Source organism: Lates calcarifer, linkage group LG19, assembly GCF_001640805.2.
Source record: "Lates calcarifer isolate ASB-BC8 linkage group LG19, TLL_Latcal_v3, whole genome shotgun sequence".
NCBI classification, from domain to species: Eukaryota; Metazoa; Chordata; class Actinopteri; family Centropomidae; genus Lates; species Lates calcarifer.
Genome location: NC_066851.1, coordinates 387,726 through 414,504, shown reverse-complemented (window position 1 = coordinate 414,504; position 26,779 = coordinate 387,726). Strand labels below are relative to the sequence as shown.

General features: G+C 40.5%; 2 protein-coding genes across 2 annotated transcripts in view; both read left to right on the top strand.

Moving 5' to 3' along the window:
• The window catches only part of gabra2a (gamma-aminobutyric acid type A receptor subunit alpha2a), a 78,514-nt gene extending 75,313 nt beyond the window's left edge, over positions 1-3,201 (top strand). The window contains 2 exon segments of the mRNA XM_051078333.1: positions 205-407; positions 2,899-3,201. Coding sequence (XP_050934290.1) covers positions 205-407; positions 2,899-3,201 — 506 coding nt within the window.
• A 19,407-nt stretch (positions 3,202-22,608) lies between these two features.
• Positions 22,609-26,779, top strand: part of gabrg1 (gamma-aminobutyric acid type A receptor subunit gamma1) — a 29,516-nt gene continuing 25,345 nt past the window's right edge. Inside the window, exon 1 of the mRNA XM_018662223.2 lies at positions 22,609-22,857. Within this exon, the coding sequence (XP_018517739.1) occupies positions 22,781-22,857 (77 nt within the window). The 5' untranslated portion in view covers positions 22,609-22,780. The remainder of the gene's footprint in view (positions 22,858-26,779) is intronic.

The following is a 26,779-nucleotide window of genomic DNA, read 5'->3' as shown; positions in this document are numbered from 1 at the left end:
TTACCACCCAAGCGGTCAGGAGATGGCAAAAGACCCCGAGCATAGGAACATCTAGACCTTTATACCTGAGGAACACCCTTCAAGGGGAACAAAGGATCCTTGATCTTGTTTTGTTTTCTGTACACATACTGAATGACTTTTACTTAATATATTCTCTCATATTGGATACCAGTTTTTCTATATGTTTTTACCCTCTCTTTTCAGGTGTAACTACAGTTCTCACAATGACAACCCTGAGTATTAGTGCCCGTAATTCACTGCCTAAGGTGGCCTATGCTACAGCTATGGACTGGTTCATCGCCGTCTGTTATGCCTTTGTCTTCTCTGCACTCATTGAATTTGCTACCGTCAACTACTTCACCAAGAGAGGATGGCCTGGGGATGGAAAGAGCGTCATCAGTGACAAGGTAGAGCCATCACACACCTGGAGGGAGTCCAGCTGATTACACACTGGGTGACCAGAACAACTAAACCAGTCAAGTTCAAAGTTGTGCAGGTCTGTTGTTGATGGGTCAGACACCATTCTCTGAGCCTGATTATAGACTGCTAAAAAAAAATTGGAGTGACAGGTGTTTTTAAACCCTATAATTTTCATTAGTGGTCTGTGCCACAGAAGCAATCTTATAATGCTCTATAGTGCTTGAATAGTAACATGAACTTATACTCAACTCTTTGTTTGTTAATTTGTGTAAAGAATACATCTGTGTTGAGACTTGCCACATCACCCTCCACCTGAACGTATTAGCACTGTTAACCTGAGATACTTATAAGAGCAGACCTGATAACCACTGGCCTAAGTCACCCATGGCCTTCAGGTCAAACACCATCTCCTCAGTCCGCCTCACATTTAGCACAAGTCGTAAGATGATAGACCTCTGTCTCTGTGCATTAGGTCAAGAATGGCTATATCATCTGAGAATTTAATAATATAGTTCTCAGGATGGATTGTTGTACAGTCATTTGTGTACAGTGTGGAGAGGACCAGGGAACTGACACAGCCCTAAGCAGCACTAGTACTGACTAACCTGAACTCTGAGTGCTCAATATACAATCATACTTAGGGTCAACCTAAGCACAGTTCATAATAATGGATGCCAGTACAACAAGGCTCATTGTTTTACCTTTGGACAGGATTTGTTAGGGTCAGGTGTGTACAGATGGGGCACCATGCTGATGTTAGCCCCTCTGTACATGTTTTGAGGAGAGATGTGGCCTGACCACAGGGTCAGTTAGTTTTTTGGGGTTCATTGCAAAAACATTTTGTTCAAAAATGTCCATATGTCTCCTCCTGGCCTCTCTGAACATGGAGTTAAGCTCCTTTTAGACAATTTCCAGTTGTTTTTTCCTGGTTCTTGATGCCATTTTTTGCCAGTCTTTAATCTCTTTAGTTACATATGGATTGCTTTTAGGCCTACACAATGATTTTTTTCCTGAGTCTCCTCAGCAGATAGAGTCTGCTCTCACCCTTCTTATAAAGTGCAGTGGTGTTGTCTGTCCAGTCCAGTCTATTGTTCAGCTGAACACCCAGGTTCTTGTAAGATGTCACCATCTCAATGTCTCTTCCCTGAATGTTCACTGGTGTTGAGGGGAGTGTCTGCTCCTGTGGAAATCTACCTCCAGTTCTTTGGTCTTCCCTGCATTGATCTGGGAGGCAGTTCTGCAGGCACCAGTCCACAAAGTCCTGCGTCAGTTCTCTGTACTCCCTGTCATCCTCATTTATGACGGGACTGATGACTGCAGAGTCATTAGAGAACTTTTGCAGGTGGCAGTGAGGTGAGTTGTTCTGGAAGTCTGCAGTGTAGAGGGTGAAAAGGAACAGAGCCAGGACCGTTCCCTGTGGTGCCCCCGTGCTGCAGACCACCATGTCAGACACACAGTCTCGTGTCCTCACATACTATGGTCAGTTGGTGAAGTAATCCAAAATCCAGAGTGTGAGATGCTGGTCCACCCCCATGTGTTCCAGCTTGTAACTCTGGAGTGTGGGCTGTATGGTGTGATTCTCACAGTGGTCCCAGGTTTATCCAGGTGAGAGAGAGCTCTGTGAAGAAGGTAGATGACTGCATCATCCACCAGCCAGGCTGGTAGGCAAACTGCCGTGGGTCCATCAATTGTCTCACCAGGGGTGGAGATGAATGAGAATCAGCCATTCCAGGGTCTTCATCAGGTTGGATGTTAGCACCACCTTGCTGTAGCTGGCACTGGTACCATGCAGGATGTCTTCCACAGCTGTGACATTCTCCCCAACATCAGGCTCATATTGAAGAGTTGCGCCACAGTCTCACACAGCTGATCTGTGCAGGACTTCAGGAGCCTGGAGCTGATGCCATCCAGACTGAGGCCAGCAGGCGAGGGGGTAGCAGGAGGGATGACAGAGCAGGGGGAGGGGCATATTACTGATCCAATCTATTGAAGAATATATTCAGATCATTCACCCACTCCTGAGTCCTGAGATGTCTGTCAATGTCCTCCCCATGAAGTCACAGAGCTCTGTCCACACAGTTGTCTCAAAACAGTCCTTCAGAGCCTCTTTAGTCTTGTTGGACCATCTTTTCACTGTGTTGATGACACCTGTTTACAAGGGGCTTGTACAAAGGCAAAAAAAAAAAAAAAAAAAATCAAGTTAGTTCATCAGTATCTGAATTGGAAAAATGACCATTTAGTCATTAACAGTTCATTAATTACCACGTTGTTGCTGATTGGTACACAACAATGTGATTAACAAGTGCAGAATCATATTGTAGTGTTATCAAAAGTAGCATACATTATGTTCACTGTATCACGCAGACACAGTGAGTTTGTGCCGTCTCAGACCATTGTTTGCACCACAATATGTATTGTGATCACAGAAAAGTAGTTGAATTTACTGCAAATGTCTAACTCTCAGGCATTTCCTTGCAGAAAAAGGAAGCAGCCATCACAAAGAAGAACAATGCCTATGCTGTAGCTGTGGCCAACTATGCTCCCAACATTACAAAAGACTCTACGCTGCCCACAATTTCCAAGTGTGCCCTGGGCAATCTCAACAAGACCACAGCAGAGACAAAGCCTGAGCAGAACAAGAAAACTTTTAACAGCGTCAGCAAAATTGACCGCATCTCCCGCATCATGTTCCCTGTGCTGTTTGGGAGCTTTAACCTGGTCTACTGGGCCACCTACCTGAACAGAGAACCAGTCATTAAAGATCTGGATCCTTCCAAATGAACTACAGGGACATACTCTGAACATACAGCCCATTCAGGACTTATATATCCGCTGGTTTCATTTTATTAGTCACATGGACAATTCTCTCTTCCCTTACTGAGGTGATTCAGTTTCTTATCAGTGCAGATAAACATCATAACTGGGTCAGAATAAACCTGAGAGCTCAGTCAGTTTTACCTGTAGTGTCAGCTGAGAGAAAATGAAACCTCATTGAAACTGGAAAAATATCAATGTTCAGTGGTCACCTTGCTTAAATTTTTTTTTTTACTTAATCAAGCCTTCCATATATATAATTAAGTCATAATTATGACAGTATCTGGTAGTATTAGAAAACAGTACTGCAAAAACAAAAAAAAAAATGTTTCAAGCTACACTAATCAATATTTGTACATGAACAATGAATCAAATGACTATGTAATATCATAGTAACAAATACACAAAGATTTCTCACCAACTGTACAGCTCTACAGAGCTTCCCAACCTCTCTCAGCTCACAGTTTCACACCATAGTTAAAAGGAAATGCTAACACATTTCACCATTACCAGGTAAAAATATTACCAGGTGTTGTGTTTTCAGGTTGTTCCACTGCTAAGTGGCCAAGATATCAGTTAATATAGGTATGATTTGCATTTTTGAAAATAGAAATTAAACACAAATAATAAAAAAAAAAAAAATGAATCAAATTAGCTTTTACAAGTGTAAATGTCAAATAGTGTTTTGTATTGACTATTTTTTATTGACATTTAAAGAAATCTTAAATTTTGCTTCTGCTGTTTGAATTATTTATATTTATTTGTTCATTTGCTCGGTGCTAGCAAATTTCACATGGTTGCAAAATATCAAGCCTGTTTCTTGTTAGGGATTTCTTGTGTTCCTCATAATTATGAGTTCTTTATCTTGTAATTATCTTAGGAAAGGAAAGGGAAAATGGATGGTCATGGCAAATATATATTGTTCAGGTATTGTTATAGGTAACCAACTAAAACATCTAGTTGAAGTTGCACTTGATTGACACATCAACCCTTCCTCCACACTGTTCCTATTTGCTGCACAGTGAGAAATGACTTCTATTTCCTGCTGTCGTGTATATAAAAGTATGTTGTTCTCAGCTGAAGCGGAATATTTTCAACAGTTGGTGGGAAAAACTATCAACACAGTCCACAATCAGCAGCAAGACAATGTCATTAACCGAGGATCCTTGTAAATTAGTGAAAATTTTCTCATAATTGTGACGTGACACTGCTGAAGTGTGGGAATCACAATTACAAGAAAATGTGTCAGAATTTTTTTTTACCGTGCCAAAAGCTGAATTTTTGTTTTTTGTTCTTGCACATTGAATACCACTAAAATGTGTTTTGTTGTTATTGGATTTCTATACTAGACAGTAGGGAGTTGAGAAGCAGCAAGTCAGCACTGAGTTGAAAATACAGCACTGTTGGGTGTCATCTAAATACTAAATATCAAGTTACTTCTCCCTCACTGTGATGATTGCCCCTCAGTCTGCTGTAACTGACTCTCTGGGCAAGAATGGACTGTGCAGGAAGTACACATTAACATTTATACCACATCGGAACATTTGCTGGGAATGTATTTCACACCAGAGCTTCACCACCATCACATCCAGGGCTACAATGTGCTTTTGTACAGTACCCACTCTGTTTCCACATGTTTTAAACTATGGAAGCTGATTCCAACATAACGTGTGAGAATGTTGGTCTGTGTGTATGAAATCTGTAACTCTTTGTGTTTATCTAAATTATTTTAAAATCTTTATCTTTTTATAAGCAATATAGGAAGAAGAAAGGATGTGAACATATTTAATACTCTCAACCTACACAGAAGTATTCAGACCCTTTACTACAATGATTTTATGGTCTACACGAGAATATGAGCAATCACAACTGAACAACAAAGTTCTTGATTTGCTCAGTTGTCACCCTGTAGACTAGTATAGATTTTGGTCCCCTAAACACTGTTCTGCCTTCATGTCTTTCCTTTATAGTTGTGACTGCTCATTTAAGTGCGTTTTTTTCTTGTTATTTCAGATGGTTTTATTTATTTATTTATTTGGATGTCATTGTTGGGTGGCATGTATCAAAGTAACATCCAGATGAATATCAGACCCAAGGTTTCCCAGCAGAACTTTGTATTGATGATTAATGTTATTCATTTCACCTGTCAGTGGTTTTAATGTTGTGGTTTGTGAGTGTAGTGAGGTTTCTCAACATGAAAAATGGAAGTCTGATACTGAGAAATTCAAACTTTTCATGACAGCTAACACAACTTGGTGTTCATCAAATAATGACAACATTTAATGTATTAATTTAGCTGACATGGACAGGAGTGGTCCATTTTTTCATGAAAGTGAAACAGTTATTTCTGCTTCTGTTTAGACTCTCACACCTCTTGGTTCAGGTCAGAGAAAGATCCTGGTTGAATAGGGAAACAGTTCACAATGTCTCACACACACACAACCTGTTAATTTATACTGAACCTAAACCACCATCTCTCTCTTACCTCAAAGTGCTTTTGTTGCCTAAACCTTCCCACAGACAGGACTCTGGAAGTGACCCAAGTCTCTGGTGTGATGGTTGTGTGCTTTGTATATCTGCCATCCACCCTCTGTATAACTTTGCCTCTTTAAATTCTTATGCCCCACCCTGTGTGGCCCTATGGCATGCACAACACTCCACCACTGATCCAGATCAACCATAGAGAACACCTTAGGAACAGCCAGAGCCATGAGATTTATCAACCTGTCAAAACAACCAAGACTAAATCAAGAAAAACAACAGACAATAAGTCAAAACACAATAACAATACAAAATAAGACCACAAACTGAGAGACAGGAAGTCCAGCAGTCCCATGCCAGAAGCCAGAAGCCTCTCCTGGGACAGGAGCTTTTAAGCACTTCAGCCAGGTGCAACTCATTAGTGGCGATCAGGTTGCACCTGGGTGGAGCTACCGAGAAGACCAGAGAGGACAGGGACAAACAGCACTACAAAACATAAAACTATAAAATACTTAATGTAGCACTTCATTCAAAATTAATTTAATACACCTGTGGACTAATTTGTTGGTACCCTTCCATGAAAAATAACCTACAACTATCTCTGAAATAATTTGAAACTGACAAAAATTAATTGGCATCAATTATTCTTTATTCCATGTTTATCAGATTCTTTTGATTTTTGATTCAACTTAGATAATAAAATGAAAATGGCATTGACAAAAGATCAGGTGCCTAGGCGACGGATGGTGTCATCACCTTGGAGTTCAGCTTGAATGTCTTTGGATGTCTTCCTTGTCTCTTTGTCTACCATCTGCACTATCCTTATGATCAAACCTGGGATTGTTTGCTTCTTGCAGCCACATCCCTGGAGGCTGACTACAGTCCCATGGACCTTACACTTTTTAATAATATTTGCAACTGCAGTCACAGAAACATCAAACTGCTTGGAGATGTCTTATAGCCTTAAGATTATTATCTACAGTTTTCTTTCTGAGCTCCTCAGACAGCTCTCTCTCCTTTGCTTTCTCTGGTCCATGGTCAGTGTGGTGCACAATGATACCAAACTACACAGTGGCACGTTTTCTCTGATTGAAGATTGAAGACACCTGTGACACTAAGTAAGGTTAAACCATTAGTTTGAAACATGATTAGAATACAATGATTTATAATCTTTTTTAGGAGTGCCAACAAATCTATCCAGGCTTATTTTAGCATATTTTGGTAAAATAAACAATAAATAATTTCTTTTCTAAATTTCACTGGATCAGTCAAACAGATCTAGTGATCCCCACAAAAGATCCTGATCAAGAGACTGAATGATTACAACAGACAATGGTTGTGTGCAAAGTCATTCCCTGTTCACTATGTTGTGCACTATATTTACTGTTTCCCTGAAATGTATACTCTAATGCCCTCAAAAAATCCCCTAACATGACTGAATACCAGCAACACTCATAAAATTCAATATTAATGCAATTGGACTTGTTGGCATTGGGGTCAATATATTTAGGGTTCATTTACAATTTCAATTTAGCAAAACATTGTTCACCAAACAGATAATGAACACAATGTATGTACGGGGTGCTGCCACTCCTCTTTGAAAACTGCTGTGTTTCACCTGTGTGTTTGAAGTGACAGCAGGGTAAGTGAGGTTAGTGTAGGACCTGTTTAACAAGCTTTATGTCAAAACAGGGCCACAATCAGAGGATGGCTAAAGGAAATAAGGAGCAATTTGAGAGAAATAGAAGAAAGACCAGAGTCACAAAGACCAGACAACCCCAACAGTTTGACTTTGTTTTACTTTTTCTGGACTGTCATTCTTTTGCTTCCAGTTTTTACTGTTCATTCATTCAGCGAGACAGCTCAAGTAGAGCTCTCATCAGCTCAGCCTGTGTATTTTGATCACCAGTTTGGTCCAATATGTAACCTGTTTTTAAATTTCACTCCTCACCTCCCACCCTATCACTCACCTGTGTGCTCACTGTCTTTACATTATTGCGTTAAAACTTAATATTGATGTGTTCTCTCTTTTTTAAGAAAATGGATACATGGAGGGGGAAAAAGAAGCCTGGCACACGTTCAGAAACTCCTATATTTACAATAAATACATGCTTGTATCTCATTGACTGTAAATGTAGCAAAGTCATATAATCACTTACAATTCCTTTGTATTATTATTCCTTTCACTTCCTTGTGATAGTGACATTCCAGTGTTTTGAAAATAAACTCTACTCAATCAGATATGATTACGCTTCTTTTTCCCTCTAATTAAAGTTTCTCAAGCTTGCATCAAGCTAATACGATGTAAAACTAAAACAATTTTATTGGGTCTTTCTCTGTAAATACAACAATAAAGAGTACGGTCTAGACCTACTCTATATGAAAAGTGCCCTGAGATAACTTCTGTTGTGATTTGGTGCTATATAAATAAAACTTACTTGACAGGATCTGCCTCCCATTCTACTGCTGGAAACTCTGGGAACCACCAGTAAACCAGTATTCTGGGAGAATAGGGTTCTAGTGGGATTGTACAGAACTATAACCTCTTTAAGATACCATGATGTCTGACCATAAACGGCTTTGTAGGTGTGGAGGAGGAATTTAAATTCTGTTCTGGATTTAACAGGGAGCCAATGTAGAGAGGCTAACACAGGAGAAATGTAATCTTTCTGTCAGTAATCATGCTGCAGTGTTTTGGATCAACTGCAATGTCTTTAGAGACTTGTTGGGACAGCCAATGAATTACAATAGTCCAGCCTGGGAGTAACAAATGCATGGACTAGTTGTTCAGCATCCCTTTGAGATGGGAAGTGACTGATTTTGCTAATGTTACACAGGTGGAAAAAGGCTTTCCAAGAATATTGTTTTGTGTGGGAGTTAAAGAACGTATCCTGATCAAAGATAACTCTGAGATGGAGCTGCAGGCCAGCACAATGTTAGTTAGAGCAACTCTATCATTAGAAAATAACTTTGTCTGAGTTTAATTGCAGACAGTTGCTGGTCATCCAAGTCTTAATGTCCCTAAGGCACACCTGATTTGTTTCATCCGGACTGATTGACAATTATAGTTCAAGTATCACATCATCTCCAGTAGCAGCATCAATATTAACTGATAAAATGACAAAGACGTAAACAGTAAAATATAAGTAACATGCATTTTACTTGCCAAAACTGATGATTATTTTTAGACAAGTCATAAAAACTGATTCTGTCAAGTGGACATTCTCAGCCCTAAAGCAAATAAAATACTTATGCGAGAAATATGACTGCACAGACGTGACTTTCAGTATTAGCCTCCATAGTAATAGAAAAGGACTTATTGTTGGAACTGAGACGCACAGATAACCTCTACAACAGAGTCAGTGAACTCATCCTCCTCCTTCAGCCATTGTGGTTTGAAAAAACAGCTATTAAATCTATACTAACATGCTTTAGCTTGTGCTAGTAGCTATAGATGCGGTTTGCTAGCTCTGACCAGTTTGCTCTCTGACCATCCAATCAAATGTCATGGAAATGTCAATGCTATTGTAGGCCTGCTAGATGGCCCCTGGTGTCGCCGACTCGAAATCTGGTTAAAGGACCATGAGGCAACAGTTTCATTGCCATTTATTTTAAATTACAGGGGCCTGCTCTATCAATTCTGAAGGCCTCAAGGCAGATTTCTTTTAATTTGGCAACACGGCTGAAATCTGATTGAATAAAAGCTCTAACATAAACAGACTGTATTGGAACAAAGGGGAAAGCTATGAGATAAAGAGAATAGACTATTGGGAACAGTTTAGTACATCTAGTATTAATGAAAAAACAAAAATAAAAAAATATAATTCAATGATTGTGACAGAGAGACCCAACAAATCCCACTGAGAGCAAGCACTAGGCGACAGTGGCAAGGAAGTCTAGGCCTATTGCAGCATAACTAAGGGATGGTTCAAGCCTGAGTCAACCCTAACTATAAGCTTTATTAAAGAGGAAAGTTTTAGGCCTACTCTTAAAGGTACAGAGGGTGTCTGCCTCCCGAACCCAAACTGGGAAAAGGTTCCACAGTAGAGGAGCCTGATAACTGAAGACTGCCTCCCATTCTACTCTTGAAAACTCTGGGAACCACCATTAAACCAGTATTCTGGGAGCTCAATGTCTCAGTGGGATTGTAGGGGACTATGAGATCTTTGAAGTATGATGGTGCCTGACCGTTAAAGGTGTATTGGGAATTCTCGTATGATTCATGATAATTGTGCTTTATTAATCATCTTGACCATTTGTGTTGTATTTGTACAATTGTGCCTTATGAAATATCATATGCTTAGTACTTTTCCACATGTCAGCAAGCTGACAGGGCACCTTGCCCCATCAACGGCAAGCTAGGAGCTGATACAGGGCTGCATGGCTATGTAATCTCTGACGCTTTTCTCTCAGGGCTACACTGTTAAGTAGTCTCCATAAGATGTTTTCCTTTTTGTCTCTGGATGTAACCTTGATTGTTCTGCATTTAACCTATAATCTATTGTACTCGGTACTCATTGTGCATCTCTTGCTTGAGGAGGGCAGTGGGTCCGTTTGCAAACTAAGAATTAAACCTACAGAAAGACAACCGTTGACTCTGAACTGATCTTTGGAGGCTCCTGTGTGTTGTGTGGACCTCTGAGCCTGGTGAGATAATCAAATACAGTCTCATCTTCTCAAATCTACAGGCTGAGATTTTGCCCATGTCCAAACTCAGAGGGAAAGCTGCCCTGATCCTGTCACAGAGCTCAGCCACCGCCTGTCTGTACGCAGCATTCTCATAATTTTCCCAGATGGGGAACAAGTGGTCCAAGGTAGCTGGAGACTTTCCAGCAGAAGAACTCAGACTGGCCGACGCAGCCTGGGAAAATGTTCAATGTTCGATGTTTTAACATTGCTGCTCTTCTCCCAACACCAGATAACAGAAACCTGCTCTCCGGGACCTGATCTGTGGGACACACCTTTACAGAACGCTGACCTGGAACTGTTGGTGGATGGTTCAGCCTCAGGAGACCAAGTTAACTGGTAAAAACCAAGCGGGCTATGTTGTAACAACACAACATTGACACCATTTTGGCTGAATCACTCCCCTCAAATTACTCTGCACAGGCAGCAGTTAGTTGCATTGGCAGAAGCATGTAAATTGGCAAATTGGCAAAACAGTCAATATCTACACAGACAGTAGATACATATGGGGAGTGGTGCATGATTTTGGCCACCTTTGGGCCAATAGCAATTTCTTAACATGCATTAGGAAAACCCATTGCCCACCATACTTTGGTTGCTGATCTCCTTGACACTGTCCTCCTTCCCACACAGGTTGCTATCTACAAATGTGAAGTACACACTAACAATCCTGATTTTGTTTCACAGGTGAATGCCAGAGCGGATGTTGTGGCGAAAGCAGTTCCAAACAAAAAACTGACTTTTCAATACTTTACCTTAGGGTGCTGGCATCATGCAGGGAGAAACAGGGGGCTCAGGCACATTCCACACCTAGATATAGAAACATTGTTATTCATGTCGCTTCTAACTCTTTTGAGGCTGTAGTATTGAAACCTTCACCAGTAGCTTCAGATCTCCATCACCAGGGAAATAAATTGCAAACACTCCACCTTGTGGTACTTTACAGACCACCTGGCCCCTACTCACAGTTTTTAGATGAATTTGGATTTTTTTTTATTTTTATTATGTCTATAGTGATGACATTCTAATTATGGGTGACTTTAACATTCACCTAAATAAGGCATCTGACCCTCTAAATAAAGCCTTTCTGGCACTTACTGATACTTTTGGGTTTACACGGTCTGTACATGAACCTACTCATTGTGGTGGTAACACTCTAACTAACACACTGATTCTCTCCCATGGGATAGAGGTGTCTAATCTGACTATCTCTCCTGTCACATCTGTTATCTCCGACCATTTTCTTATCAAATTTGATGCAACTTTAGCCTGTCCCCCTAAAATTGTTTGTCCCACAACTTTAACTGTTCTTGGTGAGCAACTACCAGAGGCCCTAGTGATGGGTCCGGCAACACCGATGCGTCGGAGCATGTGTCGAGCTCATAGAGCAAAACCCTGTGTCGGTGCGTGTATCGCTTCAAGAAAGTCATGTGACCGATACAGGAACTGTTTCGAACTGACACTGACGCGCCAAACTGTGTTTATAAACAAGCGCATCTGTCAACGGGATGCATCTGCCAAAAGAATCTCTGATCTTTTGCGGTTCATCGTCAAATTCATCAAGAATTATGGAGCAGCTTCAAGCCAAAAGAAGTTTCCGCTGTGTGGGACCATTTTGATCTCATATTGGAAAATAAGGTATTTGTTTTAATTTCCTTGTTGTTTCATCCTGTTCCTCTCAGAGTTTCCACTTAATCTATCTGAATTCAAATTCATTTCAAAGTGACTCTTAGTTTACTATTCATATTATTTTCTGCAGGTTAAATGTCGCATTTGTTCGACAGAACTTTCCTATTTAAACAAAACCACCTTCTCAATGCTGAGGCATTATAGGGCCAGGCATGAGAATGAAGTCCCAGATACACCCAGGATAAACCCAGGTATACAGCCATTCTACAACTTACAGTTGCTTTATTGATAATTCCTATGAATTTATTCTTTACCTCATTTTTAACCATCAAGCTTCCAGGAAGCAGATGCTGGATGAGGCTCTGCTGAATTTCATCCTGAAGGACTGCCAGCCCCTCAGCATTGTGGAGAGTGAAGGGTTCAGGGAACTGGTTCAGGTCCTTCAGCCCTCATATGTTTTGCCAACCAGAAAGGTTTGTGTGGAAATTATCTAAAGTAGTAGTTGATATATCCAATTTATTTAGTCTTTAATTTAAATATATTGATTTGCTTTTGGTTTGACTTGGTGTAATGTTCAGACCATCAAACAAATGGTGGCCAAAAAGTATGAGGAGGAATGGGAACGAGTGAAAATGGAAGTACAGCAAGCTGTGGCAGTGAGTATAACAGCTGACGTGGACATCTGTGAACATGGAGGCTTATTTTGCTCTTACCTGTCACTACATTAATGAGAATTTGCAGTTGTGTACATCTGTTTTGGGAGTGCAATACTTTCCACAAAGTCACACTGCATCATCCCGATGATGAAAATGCTCTATCTTGCAGTAGAGCGTAATGCTTCAACCTTGCACACACAGGCAGCCATACACCTACATGAACACCTGAAGCGTCAAGTCACAGACACTGCTTCCAATCTGGAGTCATTATGTTTGTTGACCCTAGCAACACTTCTAGACCCCAGATTTAAATCACTCGGGTTCCGCAGTTCCTCCAAGTGCAATGAGGTCATCAGTAGACTGCGGTAAGAATGCACGTGTAATCGGACGCACAAATGAGCCCCAGCCAGGACCGTCTTCACAACAGCTGTCTGCACCCACTTCAGGCATGTTATTCAGCATTATTTGTTTTTTGTTGTTTGGAAATCATGTACTAAAATGCCAATTTGTTGATTTTTAGATAACCTTTGGCAACATCTCGACATCGAAGTGGGCAGGCAGACCAGAAGTGCCACAGCTGATGCCATCCAGGAGGTGCAGAGATACCTGGCAAAGGGCAATATTGCCAGGTCCCAGGATCCTATGAGATACTGGGACAACCAAAAGACAATCTATCCAAACCTCTTCCGGCTTTCCTTACAATTTCTCTGCACTCCAGCCTCATCTGTGCGGTGTGAGCAGGTGCTTTCTACAGCTGGAGAAGTTGTATCAAAAAAGCGTAACAGACTCAATTTCAAAACGTTGGAAAAACTTATTTTTTTGAATAAAAATGTGTAAAAAAAATTCATTCACAACACGTTCACTTAGATTTTCACGTTATGATACATGTTCACATTATTTATTGACTGTATCTAAAAATATCAAAGATATTTTAAATTTAAATGAAGATATGAAATAATACAATATAAAATACAATGACTTATATTATTGTATATACTAGGTCATCAAATTGTCAGTTGAGTCTGTCAACTAGGTTGCCTGTAGGGATTTTTAAGGTCCAGCAGGTGTCAGTATTCAGTGACAGAGTGTTGACACAGTATCAGTACAGTTTGGCAATATGTCGAAACGCTTCATGACGCCTCATCTACCCATCACTACAGCAACAGGTTCTGTTGAAAACTGTACCAGGGATTTAAATACAATGTTGTCTAGTCTCCTCGATTCAGTTGCACTTCTCACCACTAAAGTTAGACAGTCAAAGAGGTCTACGCCCTGGTTCACAGATGACACACATGGTCTGAAGCAGGCCTGCTGGAAATTAGAGCGCAAATGGCATAAATCAAAATCAGAAGCTCTGTATCTCCAGTGGCACCAGGGTGTTCTGGAATATAAGCGTGCACTGTCTACTGCCAGAGCAGCATATTTTTCAAACTATTTATTGCTAAATCAATAGCAATAAATGTAATCCTAGATAATCCTAGACACTGTAGCTAAACTCACTGAAAAGCAGCAGGCTCCTAGCTGCTCGCCCTTTAATGCTTGTAAGTTTCAGAATTTTTTCTGCAGTAAAACTGATGAGATTAGATTAAAAATCAGTTCATTTTCTCCAGCATCTGCTGCAGAACCAGCTGAGCCAGTCTGAGCCACTGAGTCTCAGAGAGTTTCTGCTCTGATGAATTTTGACACTGTATGTCTTGATTCATTATCTAAGCTGGTACTAGCTTCTGAACCCACGACTTGCCTTCTTGACCCTTTACCAGGTAAACTCTCCAAAAATCTCTGGCCAGTCTTGGGACCTGCAGTGCTGAATATTGTGAATCTATCGCTGACAACTGGAACTGTTCCTTCTAGCTTCAAAACAGCTGGGGTTAAACCTTTACTTAAGAAACCACACCTGGGGGGCGCTAGCGAGCTGCGACATGTGAGGACGTGTTTGTGCAGAGCTCTCGACCGGAGGGAACCTTTTTTTAAAAATTATAATTTTCTTCAGACGGACGGACCATGCTTATCTCTGACAGCTGAATAACACCAGTGTATCATACTGATAGCTCCATCCTTTAATAATATACGACTAAACGACAAAATGCCTAAAGGAAAATGCCACAAGAAAGAGGCCTCTGCTAAGGCCTCGGACTCAGCTAAAGTTGCGTCTGTGAATGAGGAATCTTCAGATGAGGAGACTATAGACCTATCAGCTGTCATGGCAGCCATTGCAACCAGCGAAAGCAGGATTTTGGCATGGATAGACTCAAGTACAGCTGACTTGAACACTAAGATGGCATGCTCCGGGACGACGTGGCGAAACAAGAGACCCGCCTGAGCGAGTTGGAGTCCGGCCTAAATACATACTCAGATAGAATGGCTGCTACTGAAAACGAGGTCGCCATGCTAAGAGCAGAAGTCACATCACTTCGCCAGAAAGTGGAAGAAATTGACGGGCAACAGCGCTGGTTTTGTGCACGTCTAGTCGGGATAAAAGAAGGTTTTGAAACATGCGAGGGATGGCGGCCCACTCCGAGCATCGGGAAGAGGTCCTCCGTACAGCGGCTCGCTTGGTGCCGCTGACCCTGCACGACAAGAGAGTGAGCATATTTCCGGACTACACGGTGAGGGTGGCGAAGAAGAGAGCAGCCTTTGCCGAAGCTAAGCATCTACTCTGGAGCTGCCAGAATGTCAGGTTTGGTGTCCAGTTTCCTGCGGTGCTCCGCATCACCGACTCCACTGGTCAAGGGAGGTGGTTTGAAGATCCAGCAGCAGTGGTGGAATTTATTAAAAAGAACTTGAAGCCTAAGGACACTAAGTTGATTTAATCAATTGGGCAATGGAGACCAGTGGTTGATAGCGAACTGGTGAGTCCAAACGTGAAAGGTCTGAAAGCCCACAACAATGAGGCTCCCAGGTAAAACTGGTATTTTATATTCTATGGATGCTAAATGCCTGGTGTTCCAGCTACAATGTACAGACTTTATTACTCTCTCCTACTTTATCTCTTTCTGCTAGTGGTGGGCACATCAATGCAAATATCGATAGTATCGATACCAAGTCGGTATCAGTATTGGAACGATACTAGCCTAGTGAGATCGATTCTTTACTTTAAGTTCCACTCTTCTTTGCAATTAAAATAATAATGGATTAAAATAATATATGATGCACCCACTGGGTCTGTATGGACCTATAACAATAACTCTAACTACTTCCCCCTTCACAGGTCTTGCAGGCAGGGCTGCGGCCTCTCCCCATATCTGTTTGACCTGGCAGTTGAGCCCCTTGCTATAGCCCTTAGAGCAGAAGAGGGTATTACCGGTATCTCCCGTGGTGGCAAAATCCATAAGGTGGTGCTGTACACGGATGACCTGCTTTTGTATATATCCAACCCGGCAGTATTGATACCAAAACTATTGTCGATACTAGAAAACTTTAGACACCTCTCAGACTACAAACTCAATTATTCAAAAAGCCTGCTTTTCCCAATTGATTGCACAGATGAAGATTATTCTAAATTTCCATTCAAAATAGAATGCAATATGTTTACATATCTGGGAATTAAAGTTACCCCCAAGGTAGAGAACTTGGAGAAACACAACTTTAACTCATTACTAGAACAAACAAAACAAGATCTCGGAAATGGTCAACTTTACCAATCTCGTTAGCAGGTCGCATTAATATAGTTAAAATGACAGTCCTAGATTTCTTTATGTGTTTCCGATGATCTCCATATTTATCCCTATGAAAACATTTAAACAGCTAGATAGACTAATCTCTTCATATGGAAAAATTCTAATCCTAGGATGAAAAAAAGTATTTGGAGGTTTCTAAAGATGCTGGTGGGTTGGGATTACCCAATTTTCTTTGGTATTATTGGGCTGCCAACATAGTAAAATTAAGTCATTGGATCTACACATATGAGAATAAGCACGGTCCACACTAGGTCCATATGGAACTGCTATCCAACCCTCTACCAACACTCACTTCATTGTTGCTGCACAACTGTAGTGCAAAGTTCACAAACCCAGTTGTCAAAGCCTCACTTAGGATATGGTTACAGTTTAGGAGACACTTTGACTTAAAGCAGTATAGCAGGTATTTCCCAGTAGCAGAAAAATACCTCTTTCTTCCATCTGGGTTCAACAATGCATTTCAACATTGGCATAGAAATGGGTTGAGATCTTCTGTGATTTGTACCCTGTTAACGTGATTATTTCATTTGAAACACTCGAAAATGACCACAATATACCCAGATCGCATTATTTTAGATTTCTTCAGATACGTAGCTTTACCAGAGAAAGGTTCCCCTCATTTCCTTCCCCACCACCTAGAAATCATTTAGATGCAATTCTGGGACTGGATCCTTTTGAGGAGGAACGTATATCTGTGATTTACAATTTGAAACCAATATCATGGGATAAAACTAAAGTGGCATGGGAAAAGGATTTTGGGGTGGAGCTTTCAGAAGAAATGTGGCAACATAGTCTAGAACGCATTCATACCTTGTCATTGTGCATACGCCGTGGTTTAATTCAATTTAAAGTACTCCATTGCCTGCACTATTCAAGGGATAAATTGTCCAATCTCTTCCCCACTGCAGATTCCCGTTGTCTGAGGTGCAGCTACGTAACTGCCACAATAGGACACATGTTCTGGTCGTGCACATCCCTCAACGACTATTGGAGACAGATATTTGATGTATTTTCCAAAATCTGTGGTCAGACTATAACACCTGACTATCACACAGCCATCTTTGGTGTAACACCCCCAGGCTGCAAAGTCTCAAATTTGCAAGCAAATGCTTTGGCAAATTCTTTGGGTGTGAAAGAAACCACACCTTGATCCTGGGTCTTTGAGTAACTATCAGCCTGTTTCAAATCTTCCATTCTTCTCTAAAATACTAGAAAAAGTGTTGTCTCAGCAGCTTTTTGAACCTTTTCAGTCTGCCTTTATGGCCTTTCACTCTACTGAAACAGCACTTGCTAAAGTAGTAAATGATCTCCTACTCTCTCTGGATTCAGATTTCACCTCTCTGCTCCTACTTGGTCTTAGTGCAGCCTTTGATACTATAGACCTCTGTATACTCATGGACCAACTGGAAAATAGATTTGGAATCTCTGGCCTGGCCCTCAGCTGGTTAAAGTCTTACTTATCTGACAGAACTCAGTGTGTCTCTTGTAATAACACCATATCAGCCTTTTCTGATGTGAAATATGGAGTACCCCAGGGTTCTGTTCTTGGCCCCCAGCTTTTCTCTCTTTATATTTCTCTTCTTGGCCAAATTATTCAGAGTCATGGAATTAATTTTCACTGTTATGCTGATGATACACAGCTGTATGTGCCTATAAAGGCTGACAATGCCGCTCAAATTAGGGAACTAGAGCTCTGCTTGTCTTCGGTGAAAAGCTGGATGTCTCAAAACTTCCTGCTTCTTAACTCAGACAAAACTGAAATGCTGGTTATTGGCCCAGCACGATATAGACACCAGTTTGATCAAGTAACTATATCCCTTGACAACTGTGTGATTTCTCAAAGTACAACAGCCAAAAATCTGGGTGTCACACTTGATCTTGAGAATGCCCCCCACCTCCATCCTAGCCCTTTGTATCCAGGGCTGCAGCCTCAGCCTACTGGTCTGCTGCTGATAACATGTCAGGGGAACTACACCTCAGGTCTGGCACACAATTTAAACAGAAAAGTAAGTGAGGTATAAGGACCTACAGGTTTGATGGACATTACAGTTCTAATTTATTTACAGGATTAAGCCAGTCTGAATTAACTGAATTTTGCTTAGATCAGACTTTAAAGTACTCCTAATGACTTATAAAATTTTAAATGGGTTAGCCCCCTCTTACCTGTCTGATCTTCTTAACCCTTATATTCCCTCCCATGCTCTGCATTCTTAGAGTGCAGGGCTGCTATCTGTCCCCAGAGGTAAAAAGAAGCAGGCTGCAGGGCCTTCTCCTGTCGGGCCCCCTTCCTCTGGAACAACCTCCCAAGTGATATTAGACAGGCTGACTCAGTTGAGGCCTTTAAATCCAAACTAAAAACTCATCTTTATGCCTTAACTTTCGGCTAGCATATTATTCTGATTCCTATTTCAGGTTACCATTTTTCCTTCGGCGGGTTGGGTCAGTCTTAATGCATCAGTTAAGCTTAGTAGTTATTAAATGTTGTCCACAATGTCCTGCTGACGAGATTACTATAAACTGTCTTAATATTGCTGCATCACTCTGTGTGTTTCTTCCCTCAAGCACAGTACTGCCCAGGCTGTGCTTCTCTCTGTCTTCTACTGTCTCCTACTGCAGGGTTCTGCCTCCAGAGCTGTAGAGTCTCCTGCTGCTCCCATGGTCCAGCTCAACCGATGATGCTACAACATTCAAACATTTATTAGTGTTTGTAGTGTTAGTGATAGTGTTAGTGCTACTAATGTTTCACTGTTTTGTCATTATTATTCCTTTAGCTATTATTATTATAGTAATATTATTATTACTACTACTACTATTTACATTTTGTGTATCTGCAATGTTGTCTTTCTCTTACCCCATCCCCCCACCCTCCTCTCTCTCTTGCTCATGGTGGGATTTGTTGGATTTCTCTCTGTAAATTTTATAAGATAAAGAGTACGGTCTAGACCTGCTCTATATGTACAGTGCCTCGAGATAACTTCTGTTGTGAATTGGCATGATATAAATAAAATTTGACTTGACTTGATTTCTGAGGTGTTTGGGACCAAGTATAATAACTTCGGTTTTGTCTGAGTTCAAAAGTAAAAAGTTGCTTGTCATCCAAGTTTTGATGTCCCTAAGGCATGGCTGAAGTTTGACTAGCTGATTGGTTTCATTAGGCTTCATTGACAGATAAAGCTGTGTATGTTATGGTTTGGTATAGTTTGTCTGTGTTGTGTTTTTCTTTTTGTGCTCTCTCCGTTCCCCCTGGCTGGCTCCTCCTGTTGGCTGCTGAGGCACACCTGTTTTCACTCAGTCCATTTCCCTCCATCTTATAAGCCCGCCCTTTACTCCTGCTCGCTGCCAGAGTATTCCTTGCTCCTGCTCCGCATGCAGTTTCCCCAGCGTTTCCAGTGGCAAGATTCTCCTGTGCTCTGCTGCTTAAGACTTCCTCCTGCCAGCCAGCTCCCTGCCTCACCTGTCTACTTTTTGTTCTGGCTTTGGTCAGTTTGGTGATTAAAAGAACTTTCTGTTCGAACTCTCCAGTGTGTGTGCATCTCTGCTTTGGGGTCCTAGACTAAGAGAACTTAACTGTGGTATCTGCATAACAATGGAAGTTTATGGAGTGATTCCTGATAATGATGCCCAAGGGAGCATATACAAGACGAAGAGAATTGGTCCAAAAACAGAACCTGGTGGAACTCCATGTCTGACTTTTGTGTACATGGAGGAATTGTTGTTAACATGGGTATGTGTGGTATATAGCCTATTAGTAAAGACATTGATGGCAGCTCTGTCATTACAGAGGGTCTTTTCACCAAAGGTTTACCAAAAATGTTAAGATTCATATTGTTGGAACAATAAATATATTTGCAGATCTCAAGGCAGTCAGACATGTAGCTTGCATTCTCTCTCTCTCTCTCTCTCTCTCTCTCTCTCTCTCTCACACACACACACACACAGGTGAGCAGGCAATGATGCATCCAAATCCTAATAGTGTTCAGATCCACAGCATCGCTGAGAAAGGAGTACTGCTGAAAGGCAAGTGCTGCTGAGGAGGCTATAATCAGGCCAAGCACAGCATTCACAGCACATCAGCACATTTACCCTCGTCTGCACTTTACCTTCCAAATGTCTTTGATCTATGTTTTTCTACAAAAATACACACCTGCACATATAAATGCTTGCATATAAACACATTACTTCTGCCAGTCAACATTATTCAAATCACTTAAAAAGACACACACACACACACACACAGGTTGAGTTGTCTGTCCCCTAGGAAAGTTGTGGTCTCCGAGGTGGAGTAGCTTTCTAAGGGCCCAACCATGGCCTGAGGCTGGAGCTGTCCACACTCATCTCAGTACTCATCATAGAATGCCCCCCACCTCCATCCTAGCCCTTTGTATCCAGGGCTGCAGCCTCAGCCTACTGGTCTGCTGCTGACAACATGCCAGGGGAACTACACCTCAGGTCTGGCACACAATTTAAACAGAAAAGTAAGTGAGGTATAAGGACCTACAGGTTTGATGGACATTACAGTCCTAATTTATTTACAGGATTAAGCCAGTCTGAATTAAATTAATTTTGCAGGCAGATGGCTAATCACAGTTAAAACTGTTTTTCCTCATATCACATCACTGCATTATACATGCAATAAATACCTGGATTTTGTATCTGAACTCAAAGTAATTAGCACTAATAGTCTTTTTCACATACTGTACCTTAGACACAATCAGCTTCTCAGTGTAAAAAAAAAAAAAAAAAAAACACTATCTAGCAGCCCTCTGATGACCCATATGCCCGGCAGCACTGCACCACTCACATCTAAAATATAATTACACCTACAGCTTTGACTCAGGGGACCAGTGAGACTGTTCACAGTGGTTTGATTATTTGAATTAGAATAATCCCTCTCCTTTCTTAACACAGAAACAAACTCAAAGACAGCACAATGGCATGATGTAGTGGCAGTGATGGCACAATAAGAAGCTGGGCTCATGTGAACTTCAGATGAGATCTTCAACAAATACACTGTTGCCTTCTGTCTGAGACAGCAAACTGACCAAAAGTGAAGGGCAGGGGGCCAGTTATACTGTGAGTACAGGGCAGTGATCAAATACATTGATCCTAAACATATCAGTAAAATGTTCAGATAACGTATTTGTTTTCCACCAAAATATCAGATCATGCAGAACAATATCCACTTCTAGTGACTACAGAATTATGAAACTTTTATTTTTGAGATATCTCTTCATTGTTGTTTTTTTTTTATAGGAAGAAAAGACAAAATGAACAACAGATTGATATAAACCAAACACAGTGTTTATTCAACAGACTGACATGTATAGATTTAGCAACAAAATGCACACATTGAACAGTGAGGCATCTGAAATCAAATATTAATAATTATTTTAAAAATATTTTTTCCAGTAGTACAGTGTGTGATTCCAAAAGGAAAATTTAATGAGTATTTTGTAAACAGTAGCCGTGTCCTGGAACTGTGGCTACATGCTGTATTCATCAATATATTGCCAATATTGACAATTGACAATATATTGCTATATATTATTAATAATAACAATATATTTGGCAATGCTCACTGACAGTGCTCAGGATGGTATTAATCAACTGTAAACTGTAGCCAGCAGAGCTACAAATCCTTGTTTAATTGTAGAGCTCAGTGACAGGGTTTTTATTAAAACAGAGACATTTGATATATTATTATGAATAATAATTGTAATTACAATATGACAAAGTGCAAACATTTTCTGTTTATGAATTTAGTTTTATGCTCACAAATAAATAGAATTCAGTATTTCACCACCAAAAATTTCTTCAACATATTAAATGTCCAAACAGATGGTTTTTGAGAGGGCGTCCTTGGAGTAAATATGACACTCTCTCCTCCCGCAACTTTTGTCAAGGTTTGTCAACCTTTGAGCAAGGCACTGGATTCAAAGCGTAACTGCTGAGGCTGCTCAGAGGCTGACAGGCTGCGGTTTCCCCTGTGCGCAGTATCCTGCACCATGTATGGATTACACAGCAACATAAGGAGCTCTGTCATCCATGGATGTGTTAACATTAGTGTGAATAATAGTAAACAATAGTACAAATGTACAAGTCGTTATGAAAAAGGAATGCTAATCTTTCAGCGATGCCAGAGTGAGAGCAGCGCCAGTCTGTCCGAGCAGCTTGTTAGCGGCACTGTAGATGGACTAAAGCCGAGTCAGCTCTCCGCCAGCAGCCGCAATCCCTCTGACACGTCTTCCCCCTCCACACACACACACACACACACACCATGGGCGCATCTCTCACATCACACCGTCGCTACATTTAAGCCTCATCGGCTGCATTAGACGCGACCTGAGAACACAAAGATTCGGTTTGCTCTTGTCCCCGTGGACACCGCTGAGGTCGTTTTTCAGCTGTGGCGACAGAATGAAGCGGCTTTTTATCAGAGCTGTGCAGGACAGAGCCATGAACCCCTGGCTGCTCTTCGCTCTGCTCGGACTCTGGTAAGTGTGTGTTGATGTGGACTGGATGAGATGTGTCCATCATGGTGAGAGGGGGATTTGTCAGGGTACATGCATGCAGATGTTGACGCCTCCGCCAGGCTCTCATGTCTTTGCCCTGGACATCTTGTATTCTACCTGTGATCGCAGTACAGCGAGTCATTGTGTGAGCTGGGGCCTTGGAGGAAAATATGTGAGGAATCCACGATCCTCTGCTTCCTCGGAAAATGCTCTTAACATTAACCAACCTTGAGCAAAATGTCTGCATGTGTCTAATCCATGTGGAACCCCGTAGACTTACTGGGTGTATTTTGGAAACACGCATATAATGGCTTGATTATACTGTGTGATTATATGTGACATGTATTTTCAGAGGGTCTGCTATAAGCTTCAATGCAGGATGTCATGTGGACTGCTGATTATTCTGTTCCTTAGAAAGCACAAATCTATATATGTGTGTGCATGCATATATATATATATATATATATATATATATATATATATATATATATATATATATATATATATATATATATGCCTAAATATTTACAGTTTTCACTTAATTTTTCTTTAATTGAAATACATGTATGTAACAATATGTAGGAAAGTCCACCCCAGAAAGCAGACAAAACCAATCAGAGCTCATACTGATGTCATTTAAAAAATGGTCAAAATTGAAGCTGCATATGTTTTGGGAAACTGCTATTCTATATTTCTAATAATGCATCAAAATATCTTTTTTAGATCCCCTCTTCCCAGGAATTGCCTATGCCTTTCAAACTCATTGCTCATAGTTTGTAAGTTAGACTTTATGTTGTACAAACGAGGTATGGCTATTAAATAATGAGACTGCGCTTATGAAGATAAAACCAGTCACACCGAGTGTTATAAATTAAAGGCTGGGTATTCACACACAACTGCTGTAAGTTTCCAATAAGTGACGTCTTTAGTTCACTGCTAGCTACTGATTGAAGTGCACATGTTTTTGCTAAGGCGTAGGAAAATAACTAGCTTAAAAGTTGAGCAACACATTGACTTGAATTTTTTGGTGAAATTGAACAAAACAGCAGCCGAATCTTTTTGTACATTGTATGGGGAAGACTGCATGTCATGTGCACATGTGTTTGAATGGCACAAAAGATGTTGTGAAGGCACAGAGGATGTCCAAGACGATGGACGTTCTGTGTGCCCATGCAAATCAAAAACTTCTGAAAACATTCAACAAATCGAACAAATCATCCAAAACGGTCAACGACTCAGTAATAAGAATGATAGGAGAAGTGGTCTCCATTGATAAAGAGACAGTTCAGCAAATTTTGCATGAAAATTTGAACATGACAAAAGTGTGTGCCAAAGTTGTCCCAAAACTTCTGATTCCTGATCAAAAGGAAAAACAATTTCTGGCTCAAAAACAATCACTGCTTGATCACCCTCTCTGTTCACCTGATCTAGCACTGTGTGACTTTTTCCTTTCTCCTAAGATCAAATCTGTGCTCAAAGGAACACGTTTTCAGTCTGTGTTAGTTAAAAAACAGAACGACAGAGGTTCTGAGACAACTGTCTGAAGAAGATCTACTGCACTGCTTTGATCAGTGGAAGACCCAAATGCAGCGGTGTGTTGATGCAGAAGGGAAATATGTTGAAGGAGAAAGACACTGAAAATGTTTATGTTCAATAAAACTGTATTACAGCATTAGTCTCGTTATTTAAAAGCCATACCTCGTATGTAGACTCAAGGCCACACTGAGATGATATCACTATGACATCACCAGGGTTATTTTCTCAGACTTGACGAATAATTGAGGAATTATGAGAAGAATTGAGGGAGCAGCCAACTGGTATTATTTGGAGGGCAACATTCCTTACCAGGGTTCCTACAGCCTTAGGCAAATTAGATTTAAAATTAGATTTTTTTAATGCCACTCAGAATAAAATTTAAGGCCAACAAAAATCAGAAAAATAAAGGCTGCAACAACATAAGCTGCCCAGGTTTAAAGACAATTTTGTCCATATATGTTTTTTGAAATATACATGGCTGAACAAAATTAATCAACAACATGTGCAAGATGCACATTATTCTGAGGTGCTGAACCAGTGAAAATCTAATCTGTCACCCATGAGCCTGAAGCTTGTAATTTCTGAGTTACTTCCACACAACATTTTTCTTATTCAAGTCCTGATAATCTGTTCAATTCTGTCCAACAGAACTGGGAGTCTGTGGACATGGATGATCCACCTTGCTTCCATTTCTTTGGAAGTTATTTTTTTATATGAAGTACAGTAGAAAACAACCATGAGCTTTCTGTTTTACAAGGAAATCAAAATGAGAGTGACTGGTTGTCACTCCTGTGTGTTAGACAACATTTGTATAAAACTGAAATGTTTTCAACTTCCCTGTGCTCAGTGCTGCTGTTCAGCCAATAAAATTAAATTAACTGAATGCCAAGTCCCCGTTACAGCATCAGGTCCATGTTGATTAACACAGAACAGCAGCTGCACAGCTTGGCACAGAGTGAGAGTTCAGCCACCACCTGTTGAGAGACAGAAAGAAGTTTTTAATGGACACCCCCAAATTTGATATGCTAAATTTGATGCATTTTGTAGTTTGACCCCACTGCCACTTAATGCATGGATAGTTAGGTCTCAGTGACTGTTATTTTGAATGTACAGTTATTAGACTAGGCTGTAGGACAGTATTTTATTATATTGTTAATCAAACTAGCGGTTTATTAGCAGTATTGAAAATCATCTTGAAAGATAACTTGTCCTATATATCAGTCTGAATAATTCCTCAGGTGATTCTTATGTACTGTACTATAGTCTTTGTTCAACCCATATGTTTTCTGTATTCTTTCCTGATTATACAGTACTAATCAAAAGTTTGGACACACCCTCTCAATGTTTTTTCTATTTGTGTTATTTCCTATATTGTAGATTAATACTGAAGACATCAGAACTATGAAGGAACACATCTGGAATTATGTAGTGAACAAAAAAAGTGTTAAACAAAGCAGAATATGTTTTATATTTTAGATTCTTCAAAGTAGCCACCTTTTGCTTTGATGACAGCTTTGCTCATTCTTAGCATTCTCTCAGTCAGATTCATGAGGTAGTCACCCTTAATAGTTTTCAGCAGTCTTGAAGGAGTTCCCAGAAATGTTAAGCACTTGTTGGCTGCTTTGCCTTGACTCTGCAGTCCAACTCATCCCAAACCATCTCAGTTGCGTTTAGTTTGGATTATTGTGGATACCAGGTCATCTGTCGCAATCACTCTCTTCCAAAAATCAAAAATTTGTACTCATCAGACTAAGGTACAGATTTCTACTGGTCTAATGTCTTCATTGTGTTTCTTGGCCCAAGCCATTTTCTTCTTCTTGTTCTTCCTCAGTAGTGGCTTCTTTGCAGCAACTTGACCATGAAAGTCTGATTTACACACTCTCCTCTGAACAGTGAATGTTGAGATTTGTCTGCTACTTGATTTATGTGGGCTCTAATCTGAGGTACTGTTAATTTGTGGTTTCTGAGGCTATTAACTCTAATGAACTTATTCTCTGCAGCAGAGGTAACTCTTGGTTTCATCATAGTGTTGAGGATACATTCAACATTCTTGAAATTTTGTGCACTGTCCGACCTTAAACCTGTCCGTCTTAAAATAATGATGGACTATTGTTTCTTTTTACTTAGTTCAGTGGTTCCTGCCATAACACAGATTAAAACAGTAGTCAATTTGAGCTATTCACTGTATAGAACTGTGTACCAACCCTACCTCTGCACAACACAACTGATGGTGTCAATCACATTAAGAAGAAATTCCACAAATTAACTCTTGACAAGGCACACCTGTTAACTGAAAATAACAATGAAAATGCTGCAGCATTCACACTGTTATTCTTTATTGGGTGATTGCTGAATAGTTCTTCTGAGT